We start from the raw sequence: 26444 nt of genomic DNA on the forward strand, positions 1-26444 counted from the left end.
ACCACTGCTCGAGCCTCTTTCCCTAGCCTCTGATCTCTATCTCACTCGAAGTCAAAAACTATCAGTGAGTCTCCACTGCCTCCTGAAATATGAAATTGGCCTGTTCTTCAGAATCTTTCCCAATGTGGTCTCTAAGTGCCAGCATCTCCAAAACATACTACAGCTTTGGCAAAATCTGACTATCTGCTAGTCCTTGCAAAGGGTCCTTCCCACACTTTCTACCTCTGGCCATGTTTTACCGCCTGGAAATCCTCTTCATCCCTCCACACTACTGTTAAGGTCCATCTGAATTAAGTGAAGAGGCCTTTCTTGGTCATACCCTCCTTTATCCATCTCATGACATTCACACTGCTTTGTTACATGCTTATTTCTGGAGCTTACAAGGTCCTTGAGAACTTCTTACTCCTGCTGTGATGCCCTGCAACACCTAGCCCAGTGCTAATTTGTATGTGAGTTGCTTCAAATGTTTTCAACTTAGGAAGCAAGGGAGGACTGTTTTCCGACAATCCTAAGCTTCCATCAGGGAATTGAGTCCACATTCCTCTTTTGTTCCACATTTTATCTCCTAGGCCAATTTTTTAAGTAGATTGCCTTCAAGCTACCCAGAAAACTATAAGAATTGTGCTTTAGAGAGTTCCTACAGTTTCCAGCTTATTAATATAACTGAATCCTGAATATTTATGCTATTTAAGTTCTCTTTAAAAAAGGTAATAGGAATTTATTTTTGAGTGTAAATAAAATCGAGCATGACATGAAAATAAGTTGGACTGGGTTAAACATGTTTGAAGCAAAGGTTAATTAAGCCTAATTTGTATCCTAAATAATATAATGTCCTAAAGTCTTCATGCACCCTTAAAAATATGAATGTCAGTCGATTTCAGCTTGCCCTACCCCAAAGAGAGAAACCAAACAGAAAATGGGAGGTTCCCCCTTAGTTTTAGTTTTCTAATGTCTTGAACGTATTTCTACAAAAAGAGCAAAATCATTAGTGAGTATATTCCTGTAAGTCTAACTCCAAAGCCATACGGGGAACATACAGTACCCACACAGTAGGGGTCAGCAGTTAGAGGCCCTGTTTTGTATGCCCCTGAGCTAAAAATGATTTTTACATTTTTAAAAGACTGCAAGAACAAAAACAAAGAATATACATACAGAGACTGTATGTGGCCAGCAGAGCCTAAAATATTTACTTTGTCTCTTCAGCAGAATGAATATGAGACTCCCAGCTGCTGGTGTATAAGACGCCCAATTTTCCTCCCAAAATTTTTAAAAAGCAACATAAACCAGATTATGCGAAAAGAACTGGTTCAACTTAGTCACAATTAACGCACAGATAACTTCTAAAAGAGAGGCGTGTGTGGACATTTTTATATTTCCCAGAAGGTTCCTCAGAAGGAACTTGACCCTCATTCTAAGCACACTTAGGCTTAAAGAGTTTAAAGCGCCCGGCCCAAAGTCACCCTGCGGGTTAACAGAGTGGGGGTCAAGGGTCCAGGCCTGAAAACTCCTGATTCAGGGCTCTCTGCAATATACTACATCATACCTATGCACATGGCCGTAAGTTTTGGAGATCTGGATAACTGGCTTGGATCATCATAGAGAGGAAAGCTTAAAACCTGTTCCTGATACGCTGTTTAGACAAAATCTTACTAGCAGCTATGACTCATGAGACCCAGAGTAACATCAATGCTCACCACATACATTAGATAAGACGGAGAAAGCTTAAAACTTAACTCTCCTCGGTCCTCTAGGGCACTGAGGCAAATACGCACCTTTGACTTGAAGTTGCTCAATACTTATCTACCAACCCAATCCACCAGTTCCACCAAATGCTATCGAAGGCCAACGGAAAAACGATCCAGTTTACACCAGCCACGCATCCTATAGTTAAAGCTCTTTTCATACCTACTTGCAAACTATTACTTAAAAGTTCAAATTTTTTAATCTCCTTGAGAATTCAGCTTCCTTAAGAAGAAGAAAAGTAGATCCCAAGACCAAGGATTCAAAAGCATGGTAACAATCCCAGATCTTTCATCTGAAGTTGCTCTTTCAGGGTTGAAAAATCCAGATTCTGCGGGGCAGCCGAGAGATACAGGGCTTACGCTCTCCAGAGATAACACAGAGACCACCACCCCCTCCCCAACCCCCACAGTATCTCTGCCTGACTTTTGTCCTCGAAGAGCGACCCCCTCCCCCTCGCGAGTCCCGGCTGCCCGGGCACCTGCGGCCCCGGCCCGCAGCGGAGGAGTCCAGGGAATCTGCCCACCGCCGGCCCTTCGGGAAACGGCGCCCACTCCCACCCCGCGGAAGCAGGCGGTTAGAGGCCCAAGCCGCCGGGAAGCGACCCCTCGGCGGCCGGCCGACCCCCGAACGCAGCGGCGTTACCTGGAGGACCACGTCGTTGGGCAGCTGCGCGGCCCGAAACAGCTCCAGCACTCGCCCGTTGGCCGACACCTTCTTGGTGCTCTCGATGTCGCAGTAGGAGAAGAGATCCGAGTAGTATTTCTGCTCCGCATCGCTCAGCGTTAAACCTTCCATCTTCGCCTCCGCTCACGGCCACCCCGCCCCGCATGCAACACCAGGGGCTCGGCCCCGCGACCCCAGGACGGTGGGGACTGCGCGCCGCCCGGCCTCCTTCTCCTCCTCGCCCCCCTCCCCGAAGCGGCGGGGAGCCCCGGCCTCACGCGCGCGGGGGGCGTCGGAGCTACAGGGCCCGGAGGTCGCGGGGAGGGAGCCCGGCTGGGCTCGGCGCGCCGCCGCCTACGAGGCCCCGCGCAGCGCGCGGCTCCGGCTCCGCCTCGGCGGCCGCGGGAAGAACACGGGGAAGGAGGCGGGGGCCGCGGCGGTGCGAGGCTGGGGCGGACTCCGCCACCGCCTCCGCCGCGGGTTCGAGTCTCTCCGGCTCCCTGCCGCTTCCCCCAAGACTTCCCGCCTTGCCTTCCCCTTCCGTCCACGCCCCCACAGCGGCAGCACTTCGCGGAAAAGTTGTGGGGCTTCTAGTCTAAAGTTTCGGGGGTTCAGGGCTGAGCGCGGCCGCCGCTCCGCCTCCCTCCGCCGCCATTTACTGCGCCCCGGCCCGGCCCCCGACGCGACCGCAGCAACACTGACAGCGGCGGCCGCGCTCCAGACCCGGATGTGAGGCCGGGAGGAGAGAGCGCGAGAGGGAGAGAGAAACACCCACCGGGCTGGCTCGGCCGCTCCCGGGAGAGGGGGCCGCAGCGCCCCCTGGTGGCCGGAGCTCCGCGGCAGAGGGTCGAACCGCCCTCCGCGTTGGGCAGGCAAAGCTGGGACCCCTGGGAGCAGCGACCAGTGGGGAAAGCACGCAGCTCATTCATACCAGGAGAACTTAGATACGGGCTGCAGTTTGGATTATCACAAAGCTTCTGGCACCGAATGGTTAATAAACATTGAGTGAAAGGGGAACATTGTTCAGGTTCTTACTACTGTATGCGTTGTACTGCTTTGAGGTCAGATGTTACTGAGGATCAATAAAGTATTTCTATGTGCTCTGAAGGGCTATGAACGTGCAACCAACCCATCTGAGAACTCTCATCGTATAGACACTAGCCATTGAGACACTAGCTCCAAACCGTGTTTACCTGAGAAACAAAATTGCTGAATAGAGGGAACAGCTGGCAAACTTCACCTCGTTATACAAGGTGGTTCTGGTCATCAGGAGCTTAGTACCATTAATATATACCATCAGCTCTATAAACCTGTTTAGACTCTGGGCCCACCACAGGGGCTCGCTCTGGCGACCCCTAATTTCCTCCTTTATGGAAGATGATGTGTTTGCACTGTTGTATTCTACACCTATCTGGGAGATACTTCTTGAGATGTCTCAAATAGAATATCACAATAGTTTATCCTTAACAAATAGGAAATAGTTCAAAAACAGCAGCTAGGGTAGAATTAGACTTTTCAGTTTGGGTTTTTATTTCGTCTGCTACGGGTTACTCTGCAAAGTGCTGACCTTACAGATGACCCATGAAAGGAAAGTGTTACAGGTTTACAATCCTCTATCTGGAATTCCAAAATTCAAAGGCACTGAAAACCCCAAGGGTTTGTTTTGTTTTTAACACTTTGTCTGCAAAACCTGCCCTACCTCATTTGGAGGCAAAATCTCAACTCAACTCACATGAGGCTATTTATAGTCTTTATATATGGCACTTAGTGTCAATATTTATTCATTTTACTCCAGGCTTTAATGGAATGTTAAAATACACACAATTGTAGGCATTGCATTACCTTTCTTTAAAAAACAAAAACCAAAGAGGGATTGTGGGGCCATATTTGAATACTAGCACAACATGACATTAAATTCAAGTTTCTCTCTTTCTAAAACTTTAAATCTGTCACAGCAATACCTCACATGCCCTTACAGGACACCTACCAGAGGTGATCGGAGACCCACAGATGTCCTGTCTTCCAAAGGTGTAAAAGAGAGGAGCATATGAGATAGGAATTGGCTCAGGATCATCTTCAGCTTCTTTTTCTCCACACCTTTCCTAGACCCTGAAGCTCTTTGCTGCCCCAGGGCCTTTGCTCCCACCACCCCCATAAGCCTTTGCGAGACTTGTTCTCTCACACCTCAGGTCCCTGTACAGGCATCACCTCCTCAGAGAGAGACCTCCCTCAACACCTGATCTGAAATAGCCCCCACCACTCCAATGGTTAAGAATCTGCCTGCCAGTGCAGGGGACAGGGGTTTGTTCCATGGTCAAGGATGATTCCACATGCTCAAGGAAGATTCCACTTGCAGAGGAGCAACTAAGCCCCTGCACCACAATTGCTGAAGCCTAGAGGCCAGTCCTCTACAACAAGAGAAGCCCACATACAGCAAGGAAGACCCAGCACAGCCATTAATAAAAATAAAATAGCCCCACCACCACTCTCTATCCCCTGATCCGAATTATTTTTCTTTGTAGCACTTTTCACTCCCTGACATTAACATATATTTTTGTTTACATTCTGAGAATTGAGATATATCTGACATACAATCTTTTTTATGGTGGTGAGGGGAGTCCTGAACATCAATACTTGTAAGAAGCACTGTATCTGTGTAAAAGTTCCTCCAAACACACACATACACACTCAAAAAACCAGAAAGCCTTGCACGAAGGGGAGACCTTTACCAGCCCCAGCCAGATACTGGGTTGGCCTGGTGTTGGAGGGTTTGACAGTTTCACAAATGCAAGGATTTTTCTTTATATCTGTTACTTAAATTTATATTTTAAGGTACAAATGGGGAAAAAAAATAACATACAGACCCTTTGAGGCCAAGTCTAATTCTTTTCTATACATGTCTAGGTATATCAGTTTTAAAAAGGGACATCACAAGAATTCTGTTTTAAAACAGCTGGTGTATAGTGTATAGCTACAAATTTAAAGATACTGGTCTTCAGGTAAGATCAATATATTCTGAGCTAGTGACGCAGAGAATATAGAATAGCCTTTTGAAAGTACAGCTGATACGTCAGCATGGAAATAATGTTCTGTGAAGACAGGACTCCATACTCTAGGATGCAGTAGCACCCTAAATTAGCCATCTTGTATGTTCCTCTGTCTCCAATAGGTAGACTATATGGGACAGAGAACCAAGGGATAGAAGCAAAACTGGCTGCACTTATCTTTGCCCTCAGGGACCCACTCGGGGGAGTTTCCCATCCCCTCAACCTTAGATTTTGAGCATGCAAAAGTCCTGGTTCTGACACAGGACTGTTTCCACTCGGAGGCCTGTTATTAGTCCCATTAAACTGTATGCCACAAATGGTGTTCTGTCACTTGAGGCTCCTTGTGTCAATAGATCAGTAGGGAACAAAAGAATCAACATACTGTAAGGCAACTGAACCAGTTCAACTACCCCGATACTTCTGTTCCTATTAAGTGACTGACTTAGTGCTTACCAACCTGTTGCACTTAATATTGTAACTGTTATGATCGGGGTTTCCCTAGTAGCTCTGTTGGTAAAAAATCTGCCTGCAATGCGGGAGACCCGGGTTCAATCCATGGGTCGGGAATATCCCCTGGAGAAGGAAATGGCAACCCACTCCAGTACTCTTGCTTGGAGAATTCCATGGACAGAGAAGCCTGGCAGGCTACAGTCCATGGGATCACAAAGAGTTGGACATGACTGTGTGACTAACTTTCACTTTTTTCATAATTGGATTAAATCTTACATAATCTAATTAGGAAAACAGAAAGATAATTTTCCTTTCTATGGCAACTAAGAACATGCTAATGACAAACTGCTAAGAAAAGTGGCTGTTAAATCAGCTGGTGAACTCATGAGGAAAGACTTAGTCGCAAGAAATACCATCATGTCTATGGGTTGGGCACACAGGATATTGATGTGTGCTTCTTGTTCAATTGGTTGATGTAGTGATCGGAATGGAAGATAGTTTCTTTCCTGTAATTAGAAGTTTCTGTTTTTTTAATAATTTTTGAAAACCCAATTATTTTTGTAAAAATATATACACTCATGGTAAAAACTCAGAAAAGAACAAAGAAAAAAAATTACCTGAAATCCTCCCATCAACAGACAACCTCTGTTAACATTTGGATGAATATCTTTCTTAGCATTGTTTACTTAAAATTCACACACACACACACACACACAAAATATCAAGTAAAAGGATGTATTTTTATATAATATATAAATATATATACATTATATTTTATATACATTATGCTATATATACACATTACAAATATATAATTTAAAATCAATGGATGCATTATTTATTACACTATATATTATTACTGCAACATATATTCCATCATATATTTAATATCGTGTGCCTACTTCTTTGTCATATCTTTTGTATGTAACAGGTCATTTTCACTGAACTATAGCTTGTACTTGTAAAGGAGTTGTCACTTTTCTCCAAACAACATGAATCTTACTGATTTCTTCTTTTGGTGTGCTCAGTTGCTCAGTTATATCTGACTCTTTTGACCCCATGAACTGTAGCCTGCCAGGCTCCTCTGTCCATTGGATTTTCCAAAGAATACTGGTGTAGGTTGCCATTTCCTTTTTTTTTCTTTCAGAGTCATCAATATAAATGATATATAATCAGGTTAACTTAAAAAACCACAACTATATCCTCCAGAAACCACATGAGGCAATCTTATACTGTCTTACCAATGGGATCTATTTTCATTACTTAATAGGAGAGAATCATAAAATGATCAATTTTTTTAGATGTTGCAGTTGAGGTTTAATAATGAGATAGAAAACACCAGATAAATGTAAAATCTCAGAGAAGCATCAAATTCACCAGGAACAGAGGCAAAAACGTCTATATAAAATTGTTGACACAGCAAAACTAAATCAACTCTTTATATAAACAAAATTCTCAGGAGAGATTAATGAAAATTGGAAAAGCAAATAAAGATAAAAACTAAAAATCCAAATAAAAACCAAACCAATAAATATTTATTACTTACTTATACAAGGCAGTTGTCCCCATAGGTATCCTTTGTAAACCTTCTCAATTTAGCGTGTATTCAATATTCTGAATTTTTAGCCAGGGAAGAGTCAGAATGGTTTCCCTCTTCTTTAAAATACTGAAGCATGCAGAGGTAGTTGCAAAAAATTCTAACTGTATGTTGCTTATTAGTAATAGTGTTTTCTAAAGCAAAAGCTTAGACTTGGGCAGGGCCATCTCCAAAAACTGCAACTTTTTAAACTAGTAATTTAACAAAAATAAAACAATCTGTCCTTAATTCTATATCTATAATCTTCATTAGTATCTGTTAATATCCATCACCCTACCATGAAAATATGTTAACAGTATTATGGATTCCATAACCTTTAATGGGGCCTAAGAGCTAGAGGTTTTTTGCTTTGTGAAGTGTTTTTCCATTTTAACACTTTGCTATTGTACAAAGGTACTTAAAGGTTATCTCTGCACAATCTTAAAAGCTAAAAATGTGTAAAGTGAAAATGAATATAAATCTTACTGGCTACAGTAATAGGAAGGTACCAAGTAATGAAAACAGATAATACTAGATTGAGGTAAAATAGCTTTGAAGTCTGATTCTGGCAATTGCTGTTCAGTTGCTCAGTTGTGTCTGACTCACTGTGACCACGTGGACTGCACCTTGCCAGGCTTCCCTATCCTTCACTATTTCCCTGTGTTTATTTTTTAGTCAAGTTGCACAGCACGTGGGATCTTAATTCCTCAACCAGGGATCGAACCCACCACCCCTGCCTTGGAAGAGCGGCAGAGCCTTAACCAATGGATCACCAGGGAAGTCCCTGCTGCTGCTGCTGCTGCTGCTAAGTTGCTTCAGTCGTGTCCGACTCTGTGTGACCCCATAGACGGCAGCCCACCCTAGGGCAAGTTTAATGTCTGTCAGTCACAGTGTCTTCTGTGAAATGGGATGCTTTATTTGGCCAGTATAAGAACAAGAATGAATATAAAAGTTTGTTATCAACTGATGTTTAACTACTGGCAGCTATTATCAAGGACAAACATGGTCAAGATCTGTTTGCTTATATTTGTTCCTGTTATTTATTCAAATAATTCAAACAATCAGGGATATTCTTTATTAAGATATAATAATAATTTACAACATTTGATTATTAGCTGTAAAATCCATTTCCTCCTAGTCTTTAAGTTTTTACTATACTATAAACCCTCTGGACAAAGAAAAACATGTGTCTAGTGCTTTGGATACATACAACACGTGTTATAGCCAGTAAGCATCTAGTGCTTAAAATCTACTTACCTTTTATTTCAATGATCACATAAGTGTAGTGGGATCAAACACTTTAAACACTATATGTGGCTTTTAAATTTTCTCTAGTATGTATAATCTTCCTTAGCAGCAGCATGGGGTTGAACTTAATTTTGTCAGTCAAACCTCAGAATCTCCCTGTTTAAGTGTAATCATTTAAGTCATTCGGTCTCTTTCATGTAAATGCTCGGCCTGTCATATTTCTTCCTCTTTTCTCTGTTTTCCTCCCATATGCCATGGGGTTATTAGAGGGCAGAAGATGGAGATCAGCTGACACAATTTCTTGACTGTGAGAGAGAAGGGGCCTCAAATCCACAGGCAGGAGTCCTTGTCCCATCCTCTGGTTCCACTGCAAAGTGGCTGGTGTGGCCTGGTCCCAAAGTCTATGTGAGGTATCCTCAGAGTTAGTCTGGCCTGTTGGGGCACCAGGCTGGTATCATAAAATCACTTGTAAATCTTTAATTTCTAATCATTCAGTCTCAGCACTTGGTAAATTCTGTAGTCCACCAACACTTTCATTAGTAGCTCCATTGGTCCATGTGGGAACTTGGGCTGGGGGGTGCTTCGTAGAACTGAGAATTGGGCCTAGGCAGGTTTGGTTTGGTTTTCTACTGCTGCATAATATATTATCCCCAAATTGAGAGCCAGAAAACATGATTTTGTGGGTCAGGGGTTGGGGAAGGGCTCAGCGAGGCAGATATCTTTTGTTGTATCTTATCCTGTGGTCATCTGAAGGCTTGACAGGGCTGGATGTCCAAGATGATTCACTCATGTGGGTAGCAATTAACGCTGACTGTTGTCTGGGAATTCATCTAGGGCTATCTCCTGGAGCATGTCATGGCATCACCATCTGCCTGGACTTCTTACAGCACAGTGGCTGAGTCTTTAGAGAGAGCATTTAAAGAGCATGCATTCAAAGAGATCAAGGCACAAATAATGCAACAGAATTTTATATATTTTTTATATATATTGATTATAGGTGAGTCATGAAGCAAATGCAGATTTAATAAAATGAAAATTATATCCCACCTTTTGATGAAATGATCCACTGTTTCTCATTATAATGAATAAGTCACATAAAATGACTTGCCTTTTTAAACCATATGTGTTATAAATGAAAAAAAATGAAAACAACTAGTCAGGGACTTGACTTTAGATTGGATTTCTCTGTCGCTCAATCAATATCACATCTTTCTGTTTCTGGTTTGGTACTATTGCCACGTTCCTATCGAGATCATGTCTCCAAATTAACTGGATAGTCTCTTTCTATTTACCATGGGAATGATTCACCTATAAATCCATCTGATACTTTGAAGTGGTGGTTCTTTGGCAACTTTATTAGTTTCTGCCTAGCTAACTGACCTATTCAGGTTTTCTTTCTCTTGTTGAATAACTTTTTTTCCTCAAAAATTTATCCATTGCATTAAGATTTTTAAATTGGCATCCATATTTTTTAATATGCCTTTTGTAACTATTTTAAACACAGAACCTAATTAAGTTTCAAAACAGAAGATAAATTTAATTACTTTCTTGGATTATTTTAAAAAATAGATTTATAGTGCCTTAAAGGTTTTACTTTTGTCATTGTGAAAATTTACTGCTTCAGTTCAGTTCAGTTGCTCAGTTGTGTCCGACTCTTTGCAACCCCATGAATCGCAGCACACCAGGCCTCCCTGTCCATCCCCGACTCCTGGAGTTTACCCAAACTCATGTCCATCGAGTCAGTGATGCCATCCAGCCACCTCATCCTCTGTTGTCCTTGTCTCCTCCCGCCCCCAATCCCTCCCAGCATCAGAGTCTTTTCCAATGAGTCAACTCTTCGCATGAGGTGGCCAAAGTACTGGAGTTTCAGCTTTAGCATCATTCCTTCCAAAGAAATCCCAGGGCTGATCTCCTTCAGAATGGACTGGTTGGATCTCCTTGCAGTCCAAGGGACTCTCAAGAGTCTTCTCCAACACCACAGTTCAAAAACATCAATTCTTCGGCGCTCAGCCTTCTTCACAGTCCAACTCTCACATCCATACATGACCACAGGAAAAACCATAGCCTTGACTAGACGGACCCTTGTTGGCAAAATAATGTCTCTGCTTTTGAATATGCTATCTAGGTTGGTCATAACTTTCCTTCCAAGGAGTAAGCGTCTTTTAATTTCATGGCTGCAGTCACCATCTGCAGTGACTTTGGAGCCCAGAAAAATAAAGTCTGACACTGTTTCCCCATCTATTTTCCATGAAGTGATGGGACCAGATGCCATGACCTTAGTTTTCTGAATGTTGAGCTTTAAGCCAACTTTTTCACTCTCCTCTTTCACTTTCATCAAGAGGCTTTTTAGTTCCTCTTCACTTTCTGCCATAAGGGTGGTGTCATCTGCATATCTGAGGTTATTGATATTTCTCCAGGCAATCTTGATTCCAGCTTGTACTTCTTCCAGCCCAGCGTTTCTCATGATGTACTCTGCATATAAGTTAAATAAGCAGGGTGACAATATACAGCCTTGACGTACTCCTTTTCCTATTTGGAACCAGTCTGTTGTTCCATGTCCTGTTCTAACTGTTGCTTCCTGACCTGCATACAGATTTCTCAAGAGGCAGGTCAGGTGGTCTGGTATTCCTATCTCTTTCAGAATTTCACACAGTTTATTGTGATCCACATAGTCAAAGGCTTTGGCATAGTCAATAAAGCAGAAATAGATGTTTTTCTGGAACTCTCTTGCTTTGTCCATGATCCAGTGGATGTTGGCAATTTGATCTCTGGTTCCTCTGCCTTTTCTAAAACCAGCTTGAACATCTGGAAGTTCACGGTTCACGTACTGCTGAAGCCTGGCTTGGAGAATTTTAAGCATTACTTTACTAGCGTGTGAGATGAGTGCAATTGTGCCGTAGTTTGAGCATCCTTTGGCATTGCCTTTCTTTGGGATTGGAATGAAAACTGACCTTTTCCAGTCCTGTGGCCATGCTGAGTTTTCCAAATTCACTGGCATATTGAGTGCAGCACTTTCACAGCATCATCCTTCAGGATTTGAAATAGCTCAACTGGAATTCCATCACCTCCACTAGCTTTGTTCGTAGTGATGCTTTCTAAGGCCCACTTGACTTCACATTCCAGGATGTCTGGCTCTAGGTCAGTGATCACACCATCGTGATTATCTGGGTCATGAAGATCTTTTTTGTACAGTTCTTCTGTGTATTCTTGCCACCTCTTCTTAATATCTTCTGCTTCTGTTAGGTCCATACCATTTCTGTCCTTTATCGAGCCCATCTTTACATGAAATGTTCCCTTGGTATCTCTAATTTTCTTGAAGAGATCTCTAGTCTTTCCCATTCTGTTGTTTTCCTCTATTTCTTTGCATTGATCGCTGAGGAAGGCTTTCTTATCTCTTCTTGCTATTCTTTGGAACTCTGCATTCAGATGCTTATATCTTTCTTTTTCTCCTTTGCTTTTCACTTCTCTTCTTTTCACAGCTATTGGTAAGGCCTCCCCAGACAGCCATTTTGCTTTTTTGCATTTCTTTTTCATGGAGATGGTCTTGATCCCTGTCTCCTGTACAATGTCACGAACCTCATTCCATAGTTCATCAGGCACTCTATCTGTCAGATCTAGGCCCTTGAATCTATTTCTCACTTCCACTGTATAATCATAAGGGATTTGATTTAGGTCATACCTGAATGATCTAGTGGTTTTCCCTACTTTCTTCAATTTAAGTCTGAATTTGGCAATAAGGAGTTCATAATCTGAGCCACAGTCAGCTCCCAGTCTTGTTTTTGTTGACTGTATAGAGCTTCTCCATCTTTGGCTGCAAAGAACATAATCAATCTGATTTTGGTGTTGACCATCTGGTGATGTCTATGTGTAGAGTCTTCTTTTGTGTTGTTGGAAGAGGGTGTTTGCTATGACCAGTGCATTTTCTTGGCAAAGCTCTATTAGTCTTTGCCCTGCTTCATTCCGTATTCCAAGGCCAAATTTGCCTGTTACTCCAGGTGTTTCTTGACTTCCTACTTTTGCATTCCAGTCCCCTATCATGAAAAGGACATCTTTTTTGGGTGTTAGTTCTAAAAGGTCTTGTAGGTCTTCATAGAACCGTTCAACTTCAGGTTTTCAGCATTACTGGTTGGGGCATGGACTTGGATTACTGTGATATTGAATGGTTTGCCTTGGAAACGAACAGAGATCATTCTGTCGTTTTTGAGATTGCATCCAAGTACTTCATTACGGACTCTTTGTTGACCATGATGGCTACTCCATTTCTTCTGAGAGATTCCTGTCCGCAGTAGTAGATATAATGGTCATCTGAGTTAAATTCACCCATTCCAGTCCATTTGAGTTCGCTGAATCCTAGAATGTCGACATTCACTCTTGCCGTCTCTTGTTTGACCACTTCCAATTTGCCTTGATTCATGGACCTGACATTCCAGGTTCCTATGCAATATTGCTCTTTACAGCATCGGACCTTGCTTCTATCACCAGTCACATCCACAGCTGGGTATTCTTTTTGCTTTGGCTCCATCCCTTAATTCTTTCTGGAGTTATTTCTCCACTGATCTCCAGTAGCATATTGGGCACCTACTGACCTGGGGAGTTTCTCTTTCAGTATCCTATCATTTTGCCTTTTCATACTGTTCATGGGGTTCTCAAGGCAAGAATACTGAAGTGGTTTGCCATTCCCTTCTCCAGTGGACCACATTCTGTCAGACCTCTCCACCATGACCTGCCCGTCTTGGGTGGCCCCATGGGCATGGCTTAGTTTCACTGAGTTAGACAAGGCTGTGGTCCTAGTGTGATTAGATCGACTAGTTTCCTGTGAGTATGGTTTCAGTGTGTCTGCCCTCTGATGCCCTCTTGCAACACCTACCATCTTACTTGGGCTTCTCTTACCTTGGGCGTGGGGTATCACTTCACGGCTGCTCCAGCAAAGTGCAGTCGCTGCTCCTTACCTTGGACGAGGGGTATCTCCTCACCGCCGCCCTTCCTGACCTTCAACGTGGGATAGCTCCTCTAGGCCTTCCTGCACCCACCCAGCCACTGCTCCTTGGACGTGGGGTTGGTCCTCCCAGCCGCTGCCCCTGGCCAAAATAAGTTTATCTCAGGTAAGAACTATAAAATTTAACTGTATGCCACTTTCTATAGCATATAAAATTTCATAAAGGTTAATCCAACAAGAGGTCAATAAACTCACTGATAGTCAGTCTCAGTGATCTCAGGATTCACGATGCCCATGTTTCCCGGATTAATACTTTGATTTAAGAACAGAAAACTGTTTTCCCAAACTAAATTAATAAGCCAGTTCATTAACTCAAAGAGAATAATTTTCAAAGGGTTATTTATTAGAAAGGCAATCATCAAGATGATCACTATATGTACAAAAAGAAATTTAAAAAAATAAATTCCCCTAAGAATCAAAACTGAAATTTCCCCAAAATTTCCTGATAACCAAAATGAAATTTGCTTTTGTTTGTTTAGTTTGGCCTAGTGTTTGTTGTTGATGGTCATATTTTTAGAAATTGGAGAATTTTAAAAAACAAATAGTTGCTTAAATCTGGCCCATATCTCAAGATATGCTCTCCAATTAGCCAGGTCATTTCAAGTGATCAAACTGAGGAGTCATTAGAGTGATTTTGTTGTACAAGTGCATAGGAATAATTGGTTTCCACAATTTTAATATCTTATTCTTCTCTTTTATGAACAGAATTCTCCAAAATGAATTCACTAACTTTTTTCTCCTTCTTCCTTCCTTTTCCTCTTTTCTCCCATCTTCTCTCTCTCCCCTCACCTTCATTCATCAGTTATTAAATACACAGCAGGCACTGTACTAAGTTTGAGGATTTGAAGAAAACATGTCTTGCCTTTAAAGAGGTAAGAAGCTAGAGAGGGTGACATTCACTGTGAATGAACAAGTAATTTTGTAGGGTGGTGCATGGTCTAAGAGAGAGGAACAGAATACCCTTAGAATATACAGGAAAGTTTCTTCTGTAGACAGGGAGTGGTGAGGAGTAAGCTGAATGTCACCTTTTACTGTTGACCCTTCCATCAGGAGAGAACTGCAGGGTGTTCTCTGAATAATTTGATAGATTAGAAAAGAACATGTGAGAGTTAACAAGGTGAAAGAAATGTCATGTCCAATTACATCTTTGAAAATGAGAAACTGAAGAACGGAACTAGAGGTGATGTTGAAGGCAAAGGTAAGTGAAAGATAGTGGGGGTAAAAAGGAGAGAAAAATTTAAAGGAGTTACACAGACTCCAGTGTTCTGGAGTACAAATTCCAGTGTTCTGCTGTACAACAAAGTCTGGACATGTAACAATACTATATCATACACTTGAAAATTTGTTAAGTGGAAAACTCAAGGGTTTTACTACAATATATTTGAAAAACAACAATATTCCCACAGTACAAATCCTTGTGTTGACCAGGTTGAACCTTAGTGGAGAGTGATGCCTGGTTCTCTGTTTCAGCCAGATCCCAGAATCTACTTGACATTTCTGTTTTGTAATTTCTGTCTTGTTGCCTTCATCATTTTGAGAAAAAGGTGATTTATTTTGGAAATAAGACAATTTATGATGTTTTTAAATCTTCTCTAATTAGATCAACTAGAGTTACTTTAAAGGCATTGTTTGTTGTGATGAGCTTTGGAATAAGAGAACTACCACTTACTTTACATTTGACATCCAGATACTTTTCTGCCTATTTCCTTTATATTTGTCTTTCTTTTCATTTTCCCAGGGCCTTCACTGATACGCATTCATTGAATGTTCCAATACATCTCTAACCCTCTAAAGGTTCCAGTTGTTCAAGATATGTAAGACTTTTAAGACATCTTGGGGACTTTGCGCACACCTATAAATTCCTGTCATGGAAATAGCTTGATAAGTTTAGTTCATTTCAAGCAAATATTTATTGAGCACCTGCTGCTGCTAAGTCACTTCAGTTGTGTCTGACTCTGTGCGACCCCATAGATGGCAGCCCACCAGACACCGCCTTCCCTGGGATTCTCCAGGCAAGAACACTGGAGTGGGTTGCCATTTCCTTCTCCAATGCATGAAAGTGAAAAGTGAAAATGAAGTCGCTCAGTCATGTCCGACTCTTAGTGACCCCATGGACTGCAGCCTACCAGGCTCCTCCATCCATGGGATTTTCCAGGCAAGAGTACTGGAGTGGGGTGCCATTGCCTTCTACACCTAAATGCTGAGAACAGATAGTTGAATACCACAATCATGGCCATTGAGAAATTTATAGTCCAATGGAGGAGACAAGCATATACTACCTAACAAATTCTTTTCCATCTCTCGTGTTGTATATTATCTCTATGTAACTCCCCACCCCCACCCACCACCTCTGTGTCCCAAGTTGGCCTTGTCTCTAGTTCAAGGATGTCTGGTTCTTCTCTGCTGGCCTTTGATCCCCTTTCATGTGAATATTTTGCAGTAGCTTGTGACATTTCAAACTGCTGACTAGAAACGCTGTGTTCTCCCCAGCTTGTCTGCACTGGAGAGAAGGAATGCATAAATCTCACATCAGTTTCAGAGGATTTGAAGTTAAGCTCTCCTCACTCCCAAGGAGAGCAAAGCTGTCACGTTTTAAAGAGGAAATTACCTTCTAAACTATCAAGGTCTATCGTGTAAGCGCCCCTGGAAAAGAAAGCAACATGAAGGGAAATAATGCTTCTGAGAAAAAAGGGAAGTAGGTGAGGAGGGATTTTCCAACAAGAGAGGATTACCAGAAAGCCCCTTGAGAGGCTGGGGGTTGATCCTGGAGAAGCAGTCTAGAAGGCTTTAGGCCACTGCTCAAGAGAAGCAGGGTGAGCACAAGGAACATTGTCTGAAGGCCCAGTAATGGTAAATCTCAGAGCCCCTGATTTCACTGGAGAAGCCACTTGTCTAAGAACAGGGACCAAACTAGGCTTTCTCTGTGTCCACACTCAGTATTGCCCAGCAGAGCGGAGCCCACTCGGGCTTGCTCCATGTATCATTGCCCAAGTGGACCCGCCTCCAGTCTTGTCAAGACCTCGAATAGCCATACTTCTGAGAGAAAAGGGCAAAAGCTCTACTCTTAGTTGGCGAGAGGCGGGAAGGGGAAATCCCCCCATATTTAATTAAGGGCAGAACCAGCAAAGTTAACAATATGATAATAACTGACCTCACTGTTACCTGTCTGCTCTCCTCTAGGTGGTCTAACCTGTGTGCACCCACCCACTCATTTGCCACCGACACTTTTTCAGTCCTCATGGCAAGCCATTACATGAAACCTATCCATGTCACTGGGGCTTCCCCAATGGCTCAACATTAAAAAATCCACCTGCCAAAGCAGGAGTCTCAGGAGACACGGGTTCGATCCCTGAGTCAGGAAGATCCCATGGAGGAGGAAATGACAACCCACTCATGGACAGGGGAGCCTGATGGGCTACAGTCCATGGAGGTCGCAAAGAGTCGGACATGACTGAAGTGACTGAGCACACACACATGCATATCCATGTCAACTAATATTCTAGAAAAAATTTCAGGAAAAAACCATTCATTTCTTTCCTATTATCCAACTCCATACTACATTTGATTCCACTTTGCTTATATTCTGCCTTTCTTTTTGAACTTGACCTTTATATTAGACCCTAGACTTGGTGCTACTAATACTTCTGGTTCTTTGGAATTTGGTTATTGTGCATGGCTTTAACTTCCTTCCAGGAGAGCTCAGTCTTCCTGCTCCTGCTTCCTGCTCCTTCCTCCTGCTCAGTCTCCTGGCTTACGTGGACCCTAGTCAACTCCTGCCCCTTGGCTGGTGCCCTGATCAGGCTATGTTCTTCCCTCATCTCACCAAACAGAAGGGGGAGAGCCAGACCCTGTCCCTGAGCCTTAGAACAAAATCCAGGCTATTGTTACCACGGCCCTGTTTCCAGCTAAACTTACCTGTAAGGTCCTCCTGTCAAGTTCCTTTGACTTACCACATGAATGTGCTTCCTGAACCATAGCAACTTTCTGGCAATTTCAGAAAAGAGCTTGTACTCTGCTCTAAAGGTGGAAAGAACTTGAAACCAGGCCCTGGATAAAGTGCTGTGTCAGGTGACTGTAAGAGCTCAGACATGTGAGCAGAAGACACATCCGTACTTGTCCTCTTTGAGCACCTGCTGCTGCTGCTAAGTCGCTTCAGTCGTGTCCAACTCTGTGAAACCCCATAGACAGCAGCCCAACAGGCACCCCTGTCCCTGGGATTCTCCAGGCAAGAACACTGGAGTGGGTTGCCATTTCCTAACAGGGCTTAAAAGGAACCCTTTGCATGTCCTGAAACGTCTTAACCAACTGATAGGAAGTAGACCCAGGGGGTTCCCATCACCCACACAAGGTTAAATTGCAGATTAACTTGTTTATAGCTAGATAGAAAATTAAGTTACCATATCTGAGCAAGATCAGAAGTTCCCGCTGGTACTGCCTGGCAGTTTCCTTCAGCTTCCTGGGTCTCTACGAAATGCAAGTCAGCAAAAGGGACATGGCACCCACTCTGTTATCTGGAAGCTAGGCTGTAATACAAACATTCTACTCATCAATTATAGAAGAGACTGGCTGACTTCACCCTAGACAAGGTTCCTCCCACAGCCTGGAAAGATAAGCTCCATCATTTAATCCCACTGTATCTAGGGATAATAATTACCATTCATTGAATGATTGCTTTGGGCTAGGTAAACCTCATAATTATTCTATAAAGAAAGGTTATTATTCCCATTTTATGTATGAAGGATGGAAGTCCTAGAGAGGTGGAACTCAAGCACACTCATGAAGTAATAGAGGTGGGATTCCAGCCACAGCTTGTTGAGCACCAAAGTGTGTTCTTTCATGTTTTAATGACTATTGAATGAGTGCACCAACTTCAGTGAACCCATTTTTTTTCCAGAAAAAAAGACTTTTATTTTTTGGCTGCACCATGCAGGATCTTAGCTCCTGGACCAGGGATTGAACCTGTGCTCCCTTCAATGGAAGCACAGAATCCTAACCACTGGACCACCAGGGAATTCCCCAAAACAACTTTTTTTATTAAAAAAAAATTGGAGAGAATAAAAAAGCTACAATAAACATCTAGCTTGAAACATTTAGTGGCACAGTGGTAAAGAATCTGCCTACCAATGCAGGAGATGCAGGAGACACAAGTTCTCCTGGGTGGGGAAGATCCCCTAGAGTAGGAAATGGCAACCCAGTATAATATTCTTGCCTGGAAAATTCCATGGACAGAGGAACCTGGCAGGTTCACTGGATACCATACAGTCCATGAGGTCAGAAAAGAGTCAGATGCGACTGGGCACTCAGAGCTTCAACTGAAGGAATAAAGACAGGTATATAATTTATATATCCTAAAACAATAGTATATAAATTATAAAATAATGCAGTAAATTACTACACTTGGCAAGTGTGATGAAAGTTTTAAAATAGTGTAGATTCACTGGGTGCATGGAGTGTAGTGAAAGTCACTCAGTTCTGTCTGACTCTTTGTGACTCCATGGACTGTAGCCCGCCAGGCTCCTCTGTCCATGGAATTCTCCAGGCCAGAATACTGGAGTGGGTAGCTGTTCCCTTCTCCAGGGGATCTTCCCAACCCAGTGACTGAACCCAGGTCTCCTGCATTGCAGGTGGATTCTTTACCAGCTGGGCTACCATATAATGAATTAAATGTTACCATACAGCAAACTTGGGATATTTTGAGAAGTACATGTCATTTAGCAGTAGGCTTATTAGAAAATTATTAGCCTGAAATAAAGTTGATGCAAATATATAATGATACATATTAATAATGATGTATATAATTAAAAGTCACTCATCATAAACATACTTAACAATACATTTATGATAATTAAGAAGCAGACTAACAGTAACTGAAAACAAGAATCATCACAAGCCAATTGTTGATGCCTTACAGTTAAGCAAGTGGCCTTTCTGATACCGCCAAATTGCAGTGTTTTACCTGTGCAAATACAAGTAGGAGCTTTGAAACATAGTTTTGTGACCATTATTATTATTTTTTAAAATATTTATTTATTTGGCTGTGCTGGGTCTTCATTGCGGCATGTGGGATCTTTAGTTGCAGCATATCAACTCTTACTTGTGGCATGTGGGATCTTGTTCCCTGATCAGGAAATGAACCTGGGCCCCCTGCATTGGGAGCATGGAGTCTTAGCCACTGGACCACCAGCAAAGTCCCTCTGACCATTATTCTTAATGGTAGGTCTTTCTCACCTCTTATTTTCTCAGTGATGGCTGCTTATCCCATGTAAAGTCTCTCTACCTTGAATTAGTTTGAAAATAATAATTGGATTAATAGTTGAATTGATAGTTGAAGATAAAGGCTGAATTTAGCAAGTTATCAGAACCTGTCTACTTATGGGGGGACAGAAAAACAACTACAAATAGAAGCTTTCGATCGTTGCCAAGTACTGAAAAGAGAGTGTTCGATAAGGGACTTAGAAAATCTCAGCTGAGGTATTGTATTGCAGGTATTTCCCCAACAGAAGAAATGATTCTAGATATCAGATCAAAAAGCTCTGTTAGGGTAAAGAGCAGCCTATTAATTCATTGTGGTGGTTGAGTCGCTAAGTGGTGACAGACTCTTTGCGACCCCAGGGACTGCAGCATGCGAGGCTATTACATACTTGGTTGCTATTAACCATTCTTCTGGATTTTGTCATAGCTGGAGGAGCACCTGAAGTCCCCTAACTATTTAAAAGAGAAACCCATGTAGAAACATCTGGATGTTTGAATTCTTAAATTAAAATCTAAATATTTGAACGACATTACCTATCAAACTCAGACTTCATAAGCCCACAGAGCTAATTAGCTATTTTAAGGAAATTTGTGGCAATAAAAACCATGTACTGAGTTCCTTATAAATCAATGAAATGATTGGAATTAATTCTAGAAAAAAATGCCATTTATCAAAGAATGCTTATGACTTATTTAGAACATTCCATTTAATTTTAATCAATACTGCTAAGACCAAGAAAGAAAAAAAATACAGTACATGTGCTTTCCCTACAATTTTTTATTATTTTATCTCCTAATTAAACATATAGAACAATTGCCAAAAAGACTTTAAAGATTTACTCTTATAGATATATCTTTTCAATTTATGTTGACTGAACATCAAACTACATTTCTCCTCTCTTTCTCTGAGGAGTTAAAAATATGTATTATGAATAGTAATAACTGATGGCTAACAGATAGTTATTATAAATAATTTTATATGCTATTAATAACACTTAAAATTCACATCATGTTAGCCAAGATGTCAAGGCAACCTAAGTGTCCATCAATAGATGAATGGATAAAGAAGATGTAGTGTATCTACACAATGGAATATTACTCAGCCAAAAAAAGCATGAAATTCTGCCATTTGCAACCTGGATGGACCTAAAGGGTATTATTCTCAGTGAAATAAGTCAAACAGAGAAAGACAGATACTCTACATTATGACTTATATGTTGAATGCAAAAAGTAAATCCAACTAAAATATATGCTTCTGCTGCTGCTAAGTCGCTTCAGTCGTGTCCGACTCTATGTGACCCCATAGACAGCAGCCCACCAGGCTCCCCCGTCCCTAGGATTCTCCAGGCAAGAACACTGGAGTGGGTTGCCATTTCCTTCTCCAGTGCATGAAAGTGAAAAGTGAAAGTGAAGTTGCTCAGTCATGTTCAACTCTTCACAACCCCATGGACTACCAAAGGCAATGGGTTGCCATTGCCTTCTCCGAATTAAAACATATAACAAACCAGAAACAAGTTCACAGATATAGAGAACAAATTAGTGGTTACCAGTGGGGAGAGGGAAGGGAAGAGGGACAAGAGAGGTTTAGGTTGGGGTAAAGAAACTCTTTACCCTAACAGAGTTTGATAGGTAGTGTCATTCAAATATTGCCAAGAATACTGGCAACCCACTCCAGTATTCTTGCCTGGAGAATCCCATGGACAGAGGAGCCTGGCAGACTACAGTCTGTGAGGTCACAAGAGTTGGTCACGACTTAGCAACTAAACTACTACACAATGGAATATTACTCAGCCAAAAGAAGCATGAAATTCTGCCATTTGCAACCTGGAGAATCCCATGGACAGAGGAGCCTGGCAGACTACAGTCTGTGAGGTCACAAGAGTTGGTCACGACTTAGCAACTAAACTACTACACAATGGAATATTACTCAGCCAAAAAAAGCATGAAATTCTGCCATTTGCAACCTGGATGGACCTAAAGGGTATTATTCTCAGTGAAATAAGTCAAACAGAGAAAGACAGATACTCTACTATGTATAAATAAATAAGCAATAAGGGTATACTGTGCTGCACAGGGAAACAGCCCATCATTTTGTAATAACTTAAAGCAGAATATAATATATAAAATACTGAATCACTATGTTGTACACCTGAAACTAATATAAATCAACTATACTACAATAACAATAATTTTAAAAGTTCACATCATGTTATAAGTGACAATATCAGTGAAATTTTCATTATTGTGATTGCTTGCACTTTATCTCATTAAAAATGCATTCACAGAACTCTGCTCAGTGTTATGTGGCAGCGTGGATGGGAGAAGGGTTTAGGGGAGAATGGATGCATGTATATGTATGGCTGAGTCCCTTCGCTGTTCACCTGTTATGAAACTATCACAACATTGTTAATCGGCTATACCCCAATATAAAATGAGAACCTAAAAAATGCATTCAATTAATTTTTGCATGCTTTTGTAGCTTATTTCAATTGAATATGGTCCAGATGAATTGGTACTGAGGGCAGAGGTATGTTAATCTCACATTAAAAGTGCCATTTCCTTCTTTGATGCAGAAGGAAATGGCAACCCACTTCAGTATTCTTGCCTGGAGAATCCCATGGACAGAGGGGCCTGGCAGGCTACAGTCTGTGAGGTCACAAGAGTTGGTCACGACTTAGCAACTAAACTACTACTGCTGTGAACATTAATGCATAAGTATCTGTTTAAATACCTATTTTCACTTCTTTTGGGTATGTACCTAGGAACAGAATTGCTGTTTTGGGTTTTTTTTTTAATGCATAGCAATATTTTCCCTGCCCTTCCAGTAGTAGTAGAACAAGGAAAATTGGAAATATTTTATATTTGAAAGGGGCCTAAATGAATCTGGAGTCTTTAAACTTTGGTTTCCCTTAAACTTTCTGTAGGACTAACCTAAGTGAAATATTTTGTCATTAATCATAGTAATGTATTCATTTTGTAAGTAATGACTACTACTCAATTTAAAATTAATCTTCCTTTCAGAGTGGCCAGATTTGCAGTGCCTAGCAAGACACTGTCTAGTCAGGGCCATGTGACTTTTGGTAGGTTACTTAATCTTTTTGAGCCTCATTTTTCTCTTCTGTTGAGTGGGAGCGACCCACCACATAGGATTACTGTGCATTGCCCTCTCTTTGTTAACAAAGAAAGATGTTTTACATTGGAGCTAATCTACCATTTAACAATTTTTTCAAGGGCCATATGATATATTTTGCTTCACAAATTTGGTATCAATCTAGGAGAATAATTTGAAAAATGGATACTTTGAAAAGTCTATATAACTATAGTTATTAAATGACTTGTAAACTATGTTTATATCTATATATTGCTATATTTAATCTTCTGGTTTTTTAGCCCTCTTGGGAGGTCTCAGACTGCAATAACTAACGCTAGGGTAGCTGTTTGACATCTTTGGGTCAAGCTAATATTTTAATGAAAAGAATACCTGCATTTGTCAAATAACTGGGGCTGCCACAGAAATAAATTCCGATGATCAAGTCTCCAACTTGGCTGTTTAAGGAAATATAATTTGAAACAAACAAACAAAAAGTGCAGTGGAAATAGAACATAAATGCTGATAATTATACTAATTTTTTTGGTATTACCTCTTCCCTAGAAACTTGTTTAAATTTTGGTGAGGGTGAAAAAGATTTAGTCTACAGTGACTAAGGTAATGGGTGGACACATCTACTCTTTCATTTTAATAGTTCTGAGAGGAGTACAAGATGTTAGAAAGGCAACTTTCAAGCCTATTCAACTAAACACTTGCTGAGTAACCACTCCCTTCCTGGCATGGTGCTAAGCACTGCAAAGGATACAAAATCAACAAGACACTGTCCACCCCGAAGAATTTTACAGCCTCTAAGAGGAAATGACTATAGCACAAGTTCCATATAAATTTACATAAATGTATTATTCAGAACGGTAGACTGGAGCAACTTTGCCTTCCTGAGAGTTGTTGTTATCACTGAGAAAATAAATGGCTGTAGACTTAGAAATTGGCTGATAGATTAGAAAGTGTGGAGAGGGACCAAGAAAAAGGCAAATTCTAAAGTTTCTGCTAGGTCTTCTAAGCCTCTCAAGGGTCAGAGAGGAAGGCTCCTTTTTCAGCAGAGCACATTAATGAGACTTCGGAGTTTGGACCGGAAAGCTAAACTGCTTTGCACAATAAAGAAGGTAACTGCAGGTTCTGAAGACTGAGAAGCAGGGCCTTAGGAAGCAGATGGGAAGATGTGAGGACAGAGCCTGGCAGCAGATGGGGAGGCTGCAGCTGTGAGGAGGGGGGCCGGGGAGCAACTCCGGAGGCAGGGCAGTGGGGAGACTTGTAAAGAGGATGAGCTTCCCTCATAGTTCTGTCGGTAAATCATCTGCCTTCAATGCAGGAGGCCCCGGGGTTCGATCATTGAGCCAGGAAGATCCCTTGGAGAAGGAAATGGCAACCTGCTCCACTATTCTTGCCTGAGAATCCCACAGACAGAGGAGCCGGTCGGGCTACAGTCCATGGGGTCACAAGAATTGGACACGACTTAGCGACTAAACCACCACCACCACAGACTTCTTGCTTCTTGAATATAGCTTGCCTTCATCCTTAAAACTTTGATAAAGCCTGATATTCATCACAAATTTTAGTTTCAGGAAGGAAGGGAGAAGGAGTCAGTGTGAAGGGTGGGTAGAGAAATGGAGCTTTTCCATGTCTGTTTTGGGTGGAATATCTGAAAATTGACAATATATGAGATGTACTTAGGATTGGAGAACTCAGAACCAGTGGAAAGCAGAAGATACATCCTGAGAATTGCAAAAATAAAAGGAAGAGCATTGGACTTCCTAGAGGATCAGAGTAGTAAACTTGAATTAATTTTATTAAATTTCAAAGATGATGGTGAGATTTGCATTTCATAAGATGGCATGATATTACTGTCCTGGAAGATGTCCAAAGTGCCGGAGGACTCCCAAGAGAGGGATATGACATATTGGTGACAGAGGAGAATGGAGTGAAGGAAAAGATGCAGGGCCAGGCACAGTTACTGTATCAATTCATTTCCCAAGTTTTTTTTTTTTGCAAAGAGGTAAGATGCTTCAAAAAGAGATGCAATTTAGTTTAATCATTACAATAACCCAGTAGGTAGGTTTTAGTATCACTAATTTTTAGGTTAGAAAATTAAGACTTGTAGAGGTTAGTACCTTTCAAAGGACATATACAGATAGGACTAGAGACACATTAGGGGCCTGGGTAGCCTCTAACCTTGTGTTGTCCTGTAGGTAACACAGGGGACTTTGTGAAAGAGCTGGCATTTGACTTCAGCCTTGAATTTCAGTAGCCAAAGATACAGCAGGAAAGAAGAACTCATCAGGCAGAGGAAAAATCTGAGCAAAGGCCAGACAGTGGGGATTTGGTGGTTTCAGGCTCTGGAGAGAAGAAGGTACAGGTTGCATGCTGAGCACACAGAAAGTGCTAACTAAACATTTACAGAATAAAACTGATTTCCTCCTCATCCCCGTACCCTGAACCAGATGCAGAAACAGGATGGAGTTCAACTTGACTGACTCATGGTTTTCACAGATGGTTTGCGGGGGAGGGGTGTTCAGGAATCTGGGAGGTAGTAGGGGCCAAGTTGTAGAAGATTTTAAAAGGCATGGCTAAAAATATATATATATATATATATATATATATATATATATATACACACACACACACACACACACACATACTTTTTATTTAATAACCCATGAGGAAACCCTGAAGATTTTTAGCAGGGGTGTATGGGAAAAACAACAACAATAACAAAATCAACTAAGTTTTAAAGATCTAACTGGCTTCATCGAATGATTTATTGAGTGATTCATGAATCAGGCAGCATCCTATCTAGCAAGCAGAAAGAACCTCCGTGGAGTCATTTAAAACAGAAAGCTTTTATAGGCAGAAGGGGAAAAAGCAAGGGTTGTTTCAGGCTCAGGTAATCTACCTACAGGGATAGAAGGAGGTAGATTACCTCACTGGAGCTGACCAGAAAATTCCAGACTGACCAGTTAAGACTATATACTTGGGGGAGGTTGTAACTGCAATTAATTTAAGTATTAAGTCTTGGTTTGCTGATATGGGGCTTAGCACAGATGACTTCATTTGGGACCTATTTCGTTTTAACAGGTATGATGAGATTAAAGCTATCAGTTCAGTTCAGTTGAGTTACTCAGTCAGGTCCAACTCTTTGCGACCCCATGGACTGCAGCACGCCAGGTCTCCCCGTCCATCACCAACTCCCAGAGTTTACTCAAACTCATGTCCATTGAGTTTGAGTAAAGGGGATGTCCTCTGTCATCCCTTTCTCCTCCTGCCTTCAATCTTTCCCAGCATCAGGGTCTTTTCAAATGAGTCAGTTCTTCGCATCAGGTGGCCAAAGTATTAGAGTTTCAGCTTCAGCTTCAGTCCTTCCAA

General features: G+C 41.7%; 1 protein-coding gene and 1 long non-coding RNA gene across 13 annotated transcripts in view; both read right to left on the reverse strand.

Moving 5' to 3' along the window:
• The window catches only part of REPS1 (RALBP1 associated Eps domain containing 1), a 90367-nt gene extending 87021 nt beyond the window's left edge, over positions 1-3346 (reverse strand). For 3 of the 12 annotated variants that reach the window (XM_055535755.1, XM_055535752.1, XM_055535753.1), the window contains exon 1: positions 2386-3078. In XM_055535755.1, the coding sequence (XP_055391730.1) occupies positions 2386-2538 (153 nt within the window). In that variant the 5' untranslated portion in view covers positions 2539-3078. Of the gene's footprint in view, positions 1-2385; positions 3079-3181 lie in introns of those variants that run through there. The other 9 variants (XM_055535757.1, XM_055535750.1, XM_055535762.1 and 6 more) reach the window with 7 other exon arrangements.
• A 5297-nt stretch (positions 3347-8643) lies between these two features.
• Positions 8644-18260, reverse strand: LOC129619453 (uncharacterized). Its single transcript, XR_008697883.1, has 3 exons — positions 18121-18260; positions 13677-13805; positions 8644-9628 (listed from the first exon to the last, which is right to left on the reverse strand). It is a non-coding gene; the product is annotated as an uncharacterized LOC129619453 (long non-coding RNA).
• Positions 18261-26444: the final 8184 nt, after the last annotated feature.

The sequence above is a fragment of the Bubalus kerabau genome, chromosome 9 (genome assembly GCF_029407905.1).
Source record: "Bubalus kerabau isolate K-KA32 ecotype Philippines breed swamp buffalo chromosome 9, PCC_UOA_SB_1v2, whole genome shotgun sequence".
Lineage (NCBI taxonomy): Eukaryota > Metazoa > Chordata > Mammalia > Artiodactyla > Bovidae > Bubalus > Bubalus kerabau.